Consider the following 9,132-nt stretch of genomic DNA (forward strand, 5'->3'; position numbering starts at 1 on the left):
CACTTTAGCAGAAAAAAGTGTGCATATATAGTATAATAAACCAAAGTGCTTCTACGTCAGAATCTGTCAGGCAAAATTATTGCAAGGCCAAAATATGCATATGGAGACAAGCACATTCATACACACACCCACACACACGCGCATGCACACGCGCGCGCACACACACAAACACACGCACACACGCACACGCGCACACACACACACACACACACACACACAAACATCCTGGCTATGAGTCATTGCCTCTGCTACACGTCTGTGACATGTCCACAGTTGCATTCAGTTCCAGGACTCCTCATCTTCCAAATGGTGCCTTCTGCTCTCTTCGGGCTTTTCATGAAAAGATGGCGTCTAATTTGCTACACAAAGGTGACCATGTTGAAACAAAGAAAACCTGACATTCAAAGAAATAGCCGAGAGGATTCAAATCATTTCTGCTCGTCATATCTGCATGCTGATTTTCAATAAACCTTCTTACATTGTGAATTTAAGTAGGTCAACTACTTAAACAGTTCATTTCCAAAAAACACGCTCAGGACCTTTACACATTGAATCCAATTAGCTGTAAAAGCAGCCTTCTTTGAATCCAGAGGCAGGCAGAATAAGAATAATACTACTATTATAATAATAATAATAATTTAAAAAAAATCTTACTTCCACTCTGATTAACTTGCTATGCTCTTGAGTGCTAATCTTGACATTGAATTTACTAACTGGAATCGTCCCACATCCACAACATAGTCAAGGTCCATTTTAAAAGGGCTATTGAATTATTTGATTATTGAAAGTAGTTTGGGACTCACTCCAGTTTCACTCTTGACAATGGCAGTATTTATATCAAGAGCAATGTTCCAGTCTGGAACTGTAGGGGTACACTTGTCTGTCACAGGAAATACAAGTAGGGTGCAAAAGAGAAATACTTTCAATTCACTTTTCATTTTATCATACAGAAAAATCAATTCCATTAAAAAAATAAGTAAAAAAAATATATTCATCATATGTCACTAATTTCATCAATGTGGTACTACTGCATACCGACTTTTGCAACCCTCTGTATATTCCTCAAAGTACTTATTTTGTAACCTTGGTAGTTGTCCTTTCAGCTTGGAAACATTCCTGAACCCTTTTGACTACCTGGACAAGGTGCAAATTGTTACCATGGAGTCCATAGTTTCATAATACATGTGGCCCTTTTGGTAACTACCTTTTCAAAAATGCCCAGTTCAACCCACCGACAGCCTTGCGCCACACATATCATGAGAACCGACATCATGTTTATTTGATGACAACAACATAGTTTGGTCAATATAGTGCAAGAAGTGCAAAGCAATCCAAAACATAGACTCAATAAGGGATAGAGATTCTGCCAATGCTTGTATAAAAATAGGTGTTACATAGATTAAAATAGCAACATTACACAACAAAATCAAAACTTCAAATATCATTTAAGATGTTTTGTTTCGATAAATCTATATATTAAGAATCAATACCCCAATTTATTTTAATATAATAATCTTTCATATGAGAGCTTATGAACTTGCCTTCCGATTCCCCAAAAGTACTGAAAGCATACAAAGACACTTTTCCCCTCATCCTCATCAATTGGCACAGTCTTTTTTTCATTTTTTTTTTCATGTATCTTCGGGGTGTGCCAGTTCCCTCAAAAACTAGAAAGCCACTTTACATTGCCAAGCTACAGGAAATGAAACTATAAAACAAAAGCTTCTTTTTTTTTTTTTTTTTTCATTCTCCAGAAAACTGTGCTGTATGATGACACAGGTAATGTTGATGTTGAATCAAAAGTTTGATATTGAAAAGACATGGCAGGTTATATCAATAAATACTTACTTACAGACTACAGCAGGAAATAATCCTACACAGTTTTATCATCTGCTGTACAGTGTTTTTGTTTGTATGCTTGTTTTCTGTTATTGTTGTTTTGTCCAGGGGTGATTGTATCAACATTTTTTTTTCTTTTCTGACTCTGACAATATACCCTATGCACGGTTATATTCCTGAATTTGAAGCTGGACATACTTATACACTTCAAATTTGTAATCATTGCTATATAAAAATAAAATTTGCATCATTAGTTGGCAATTGTGTTCATCCCCCGTTTTTGTAATGTCACGTTGCACAAATAAGTAGATTGTTCGGCACGCCCCGCAGGACTCATCCACTTTTCTCCTGCTTGTCCTTGTTTGCGCCAAGGCACCCAAGAAACTGAATTTCCCGAAGGGTTGAAATGGGACAAAATGCTCCATTGCATGAATGACTCTGTGGCTCAGAACTGGCTGAAGGTGGTCTGTTTCTCAAGAACTTCGAGGTAATCAGGCTCAGACTGCAGTTTTGCTTTTAGCTCCAAGTATTCATTTCTGTTGGGTTCCACATAAACAGTACTGGGTGACGTGCCGTAGAGCACCGTTTCTCTTATCCTGTCTGGGTGCAAGAACTGACGCCTGACATCAAAATTTGGGTTGTAGGTATATGACACTGGGCCTGTGTATTTGTACTCTACATTTCCCGCAACTGGAAGGGATGGGATGGACTGATGAGGGGACTGCTTATCAGCCTCAAGGATGCCTCTAAAGAAATGGTCTGCATCCTGGACTGGAGAGGGGTTGTCCATTGGTTCAATGGTGCTCACGCTGAACGCAGGGCTCCTCATCATGCTGCGATTCCTCTCATCGTCTGGGGTACTTCTGTAAGTCACCTTGAGCTCGTGAAGGTCACGGTAATCCTCCACTGCATTTCCTTCCCTTGATCTGTAAATGGGGTTTTTGCACATGTGACCCATCGGATGTGGAATGTACTCATAAACGTGACCAGCCGGTGCCTTCACTTTGGTGCCAGAACGGTTGCTGTAGAGGCTGTACTGCAAGTTGAAGGAGCTAACATCAGAGTTGTTGGTGCTGGTGCGGTCGCTCTGGGATTTTTTGCGCTTCTTCATCACCACAACAAATAAGCCTGCTGCCACAAAGACTGACATTATGAAGACAAGCAAGAGGCTCAAGATTAGGACTGACAGGGGTACAGTGCTGCTAGAGGAGTTGAACTTGTGTGGGGCATCTGTGAGGATGGCCCGGTCGTCTAATGGCTCCTCGGTAGGGGGGGTTGGTGAGACATAGGTATCAGAGTTGTCAGGGCACAGCTGCTCCGATGAGATCGAGCGAAGGTCCATTTTTGTGTGACGTTTGGGTGTCTCGCACACGATCTCGTTGACCACTGTACCTGCACTGAGCTGCTCAAGCCACATCTTCATACCCACTAAATCACAGGAGCAGTCCCAGGGGTTTTCGAAAAGATCTATCTGCACCAGTAGCTTGAGCTGATCCAACACACCGCTTACAGGCAGGTTTTGAAACTGGTTGTTGCGCAAATTCAGTCGAGACAAGGAGAGGCTGGAAAAAATGCCCACCGGTAATGTTTTCAGGAGGTTATTATTGAGAAATAGCAGCTGGAGATTGGTAAGGTAGCGAAATGTGCCAGAGTCAACCTCCTTGATTTTATTGTACTCTAAATAAAGATATTGCAAATTCTGCAACCCAAAAAACATTTCCCCTGTGAGCCTGTCCATGAGATTACCATTTAAATACAGCCTACGCAGATTTGTTAAATCCCCAAAAGCCCTGTCATGGATCACGGTTATTCTGTTGTTTCCCAGGTGAAGCAAATCCAATCCAACGGCGTCGATAAAATCTGATCTTCGTACCACGGGAATATAATTTCCCGTCAGATACATCTTTTTCGGATTGTATGGCTTGGGCTTTAGGTCAGAGATGTTTTCGATCTTTCTCTCTTGGCAATTTACATTCAATCCAATTTCGGATATCTGCAGGTTGCACGTGCAAGCAGTGGGGCAGTCCAAAGGCACAGGCGATTTGGTCTGAAAAGCAATGATGGGGCCATAGTTGTAAGGGCTACCGCCTGGGAGTCGTGAAGTGGGCTTTAACCTAGTTCGATTAAATTGTCGTGTGCCCTTGGTAGGTCTGGAAGAGGACCTAAAGACAGCAGATGAGGTGGCTGAGGATGTGGCAGCAGCCGGTGTGGTCTGGTAATATCCGTTGGTGCTGCTTGGGGGCGCTTGCCTTCCCGAGTCCTCTTGGGGCCTCCTTGGGCATAGTTCCTGCTTGGACACCTCATCCAGGTCCCTCCCGTGCAGCCTGAAGGGTGTCTCACAGACCACTTCACCCACAAGAGCCGTGTAGGCAATACTCTCCAGCCAGGCCTTGAGAGCGATCAGCTCGCATGAGCAGTTCCATGGATTCTCTTCGAGCTGTAATTCCACAACCTTGTCCATGTGCTCTAGGAGGCCAACATATGGAAACATCTTTAACCGGTTCCCCCGCAGGTCCAAATGCGTCAATGGGACATTGCGAAATATATTGGGAGGCAGGAAAGAGAGTAGGTTGTCATTCAGAATCATCACTGTCAGTTGGTGCAGTTTGCTCAGGGTGTTGGGCTCAATGTTGCTGATGTAATTATAATCAATTTGTAGATATTCCAAACTTTCCAGTCCTGCAAACGTGTCATCTCTCAGAATGTCAATTTTGTTGTTATTCAGGTGCAACCTCTTTAATCCCTGGAGTCCGTTGAAGGCACCTGTTTCAATTTCTGAGATGTCATTGTTCCCCAAGTGCAGGATGGTCACTCCAGTGTAATTGATAAAATCATTGACCGACAGTTTTTTCAGCAAGTTCCCCGTCAGCAGGAGGTGGTAAGCGGGGAATTGAACCGGGCTGATCTCCGTCACTCTGATGATTCCTCGGTTCTCGCAGCTGACGGTTAGGATGCTTTCCTTCTCGTCACATGTGCACAGGTTGCGGCAGATCTCCCCGTAATTGTCATACATCTCGACCAGCCACAGAGATGATGCAATCACAAGGATTATATTCAGGGCCCAGAAATGCATGTTTCCTGGGAGAAGGTGCCCCAGCTCACTCAAGTGCGGTGCCAATATGAGGTGTCATCTAGGGAAGGAAAGAAAAAGGATGGGTGCTGTTTTTACACATGTACAAATGTCACAGTTCAAAACACAAGTTTCAGAATGCGTTCCCAGAATGCATATCGATGAACAGCATTTGAAAAAGCAAATTTAAGCAGGCCTACAAACACCACCTAATTATGCAGGCAGGGATGCGATTTTATTCTGAGGGTGCCCTGATAAACAAAGCATATTTGCACAATTTTAATATGCTGAGTATATTACCTAAAAGCAGCGTGTAAATAAGTTGTTACATTGTGAATCTTTTTTATAAAACTCTAGCGGGTAGAAGGACACGATGACACGTCAAGTAAAATGTCATAGGTTACTAGAGGACTTCTTGTCAGAACAAATATCCATCTAGACATGGATATTTTTGATTATATAAATAGTACGTTATTTGATTTTTCAAACAAACACTGCAGCCTTCCCATCCCATCGCCAAAAGATTTATCACTCATCCCACATAACCGACATCAGTGGGTGGGCGGTATCAACATAAAATAAATTGTGCTCCCATGAACAAAAAGACTGCGGTGACTATCTTAAAAAAAGAACAGGTGGAAACCTCATCAGCCGTTTGGTATTAAACAAAAGTCAATCAAAAGGCAAATTACATATTTGGTGCCACTGTATTTTATAAAAGGGCTAATTTTTTTGATCATGTTATCGATGTGAAATTTGCCTTGATAGTTTCGCTCTCTCTTTCCCCTTGTCTCGCTCACACACACGCACACGTGCACACACGCACACACACGCACGCACACACAAATGCGCACACATAACAACCCCTTCCCCTCCTTAAAAGACCACAAAAGCTTTCACGCCAGCGCTGTAGACATCCCAAAATCTGCCTCATTTTAATACACCAGCAACATGCACTTGGCATTTATGTGCTCCCTGTCGATGAGGACTTTAGATCTGGTGAATTTTCACATTCTTGTGCATTTTGTTCCTGTGTGTAATTTGCAATGCGTAAAACTACCGCGGTAATATCACAGAGACTATTATTTCTACTGCGCACACCTATATTAACACAAAAATCAACTTCAGTGACGCCAAAACCATTTCAGTACCATGGATAGCTCAGCCTTATTCTAATGCGTATGTCTCGGGTTAATGAAGATCCGCTTACCGTGCAGATGCCTGTAAACGCCAACGCATCCCGCAATAACAAAACAACAAAAAAAATTAAAATGAAAAATACATCACGCCCATGGCCCCTCTTCGGGCTCGGGTCTTGATGCAAACATATATTTTGGTATACCACCCCGGTGTCGGCTGTAGGAGAATCCTTAAGATTCAAGTCTCCTCTGCGTTTAGCTCCATAACACAGTCTCATTGACGAGTCAGCTGGCGCGCCGATATTGGCTCCAGTCTTCTTCCAGCAAATGAATTTAGCAGTGTCATTTCAAAGAAACCCAGAGCCAAAGTTGCGAGACACGAAATAGAAAAAAATATGTTGTTTGAAGGGGGAAAAAAAAAAGAAGGAAAAGCGGAAGATAATGCACTGTAATCCCACATTAGAGGAGACGAGCGCCGTGACTTTCATTCATGGGCACGTAGGGAGAAGCACGAATCTCCCCCTCCCTCCTCCCTTCCTCCGCGTCTGCTGCCACTGGCGCTGCGGCGTGCACCAGCCCGTGTCTTGGTGTGCACTTTTCCCCCCTCACGCCAAGCATACGGTGTCTAATTCAGTGCATGTGTCCGTGCAAGAATACACAAATCCTCTTCTTCTGGCGGCTTTCAGCTCATCGGAAACGTTGCAACTAGTGGAACTTGACGTTGGTTGATTGGTTGGTTGCATGGCGCAAACTGGTGGCGCTCATTAACATCTAAAGCGCCAAACGCTTCGAGGAACAATTACCGCCGTGTGGCTGCATGCACTAAAGGCATAAATCCTCCAATTCGCACGGCTGCCATGGCAAGGGAATGAAAAGCGATTTAATGCAATACTCTATAAGGGGGTACGCGTTGGAGGAGGAGGCGAGATACTGGGGAAGGGAGGGAGAAAGTTAAGGAGAGGGCGTATCACAGACGAACCGTAGGGGGCGGTACAGTGACGAAGGAAAAAAAAGTGCGTGCTTTCATGTAATGTTTTCTTTTTCATTTTAAGCCATACCCCCAGCTTGTAGAGGCCAGCTTGCTTTTAATTTCACTGACCAAAGTACTGTTAAATTATTTTCTTTTTACAGGAACTGCAGCGACCAGCACAGGGGTAATTAACTGCAAGGATGTTGAAGGTGTGAAACGCACTTCGAACCTTTTCTTTTACTGTATGACGTTAAGTATGCTTATTCTCTAGTTTGCCTCCATCCAATTTGATACTTCAAACGTCCAAATTTCGAATCTCCCGTAGTTCAAAGTCTTGTATTTGAGGTTCATTTAATTATTATTATTATTATTATTATTATTATTATTATTATTATTATTATTATTATTATTATTATTATTATTATTAGTGAGGTGGAGAGCACAAAATGATTGTGACAGCAGAATTCGTTGCATGCAACAACACATTTTTCCCACCTCTCTAAACATCAGTTATGTACACTATTAATGTATGACAATATTATTATTATTTTTAAAGCATAATTAATTAGTCTATTGTATTCTTTAAAATCATTCAGAATACATGATCATGTGCTCTATTACAGTACAATTTGGGTTGGGTGATAGTCCATGGCTGAATAAAACCGGACAGGAGATACTCATAAGGTCGTCAATAATTGACATTCTTATTCATTTTTATTACACTTTTCCATGTTGCTGCGACAGCCAAAATCTCAAATTGTATTATTGATAACTGACTAAAGCTGGATTATACTTCACATCTCAAGTGACACGATTTAAATTTTCTGGTCTCAAGTGGCACAAAGAATAAATTCGGACATTGATCGAAAACAGCCGCTTCCAAATGTGAATAAAATCTGATTCATATCAGATATCTGTCAATCTTTCTGAAACTTAAGCAGACACATCATATACGTATATACCCCATCCATTTGATCTTGATGTCACAACAGGAAATATTATCTAAATCTGTGTTGATAAAAGAAATAATATTGCACTGGAACATTTGCCCTTCCATTTAAATCCAACTCACTGTATGCTCTAACTGGATGTGCAACAACCTGCATAACTTCTGACTTTATTATTTGTTCACGAGTGTATTTATTTTCCATCCCTCCGCAGAGCTAAATTCCTAATAAGACTACAAGAACTTTGACAAGTCAACAGTATCGTCCCTTGGTTCCAACACACCCACTACTATCCTTATCCGTTGAGGGATCAGTACGCTTACAGTTCGGCTAAATGACTGGGTTATCAGGTTAGTGAGGTTCACAAACATACTCGAACATCATTCGTTAGCCCCCGTTACACTTACATTTGATTAGACATCAAGTAGTGAGGCGTCCACGGGTCAAGAAAATAACCAGTTGTGTATCTCTTCTCTTGACAAGGATGATAACAAATGTCTGGATTAAGTCTATAGTATCACACATTTACAAGAGATATTCTTTGAAAGAAACACAACTTCTAAAGGATTATGCTTAATCCATTTTTGCATCAAATACTTAGCTGCAATGCTGAGAAGCACGACGGAAATGCGGCTTATTTGTCCCATGGTGAACGTGTTACCCTGTTACCCTTTTTAGTGCAGAACAAGAAATGTTAAAGCACTTAACAAGAACCGTAAAGCAAAATCAAATTAAAGCAAGCATATGGTGGCTTGCCATGTCTAAGAGATTTCCCACTTAGTCAGTATTGTGTGGTAATAAGTCAACTCTTCAGCCTTTTTTAGCATGTGGAGAATGGTAATAAGCGGATGTGGCATGAATGCTACTTCTCAGAAATTAGCCATGTAGATAGATGCATGGGTTTATCTTAAAGTCTTAGGCACTGTAATCGTATTAGGAGTGGACAGTCCCATGGACACAGTAAGGGCCGAATCAAGGGAATTCTGTTTTTGAACATCACAACAAACAACTGGATGCAGCTGGGTTTTTGTCCCAGTATCAGTTGGCTCACAAACACTGGATGTGTGTAAATTGTGTGTGTGTCTATGTGTGCTTTACAGCAGCATTACTTAATAAAAGCTAATAGGTTCGTGCAAATTCCAATGCTATTATCATAAATCTACCGCA

The 9,132-nt window shown here is 41.7% G+C and overlaps 1 protein-coding gene across 1 annotated transcript; it reads right to left on the reverse strand.

The window, feature by feature from the left end:
• Positions 1-1,254: 1,254 nt before the first annotated feature.
• On the reverse strand, positions 1,255-6,923 carry LOC125988631 (SLIT and NTRK-like protein 5). Its single transcript, XM_049754063.2, has 2 exons — positions 6,120-6,923; positions 1,255-4,970 (listed from the first exon to the last, which is right to left on the reverse strand). Exon 2 carries the CDS (start codon positions 4,910-4,912, stop codon positions 2,285-2,287), a length of 2,628 nt encoding a protein of 875 aa, XP_049610020.1. The 5' UTR covers positions 4,913-4,970; positions 6,120-6,923; the 3' UTR covers positions 1,255-2,284.
• Positions 6,924-9,132: the final 2,209 nt, after the last annotated feature.

Source organism: Syngnathus scovelli, chromosome 2 (assembly GCF_024217435.2).
Source record: "Syngnathus scovelli strain Florida chromosome 2, RoL_Ssco_1.2, whole genome shotgun sequence".
NCBI classification, from domain to species: domain Eukaryota; kingdom Metazoa; phylum Chordata; class Actinopteri; order Syngnathiformes; family Syngnathidae; genus Syngnathus; species Syngnathus scovelli.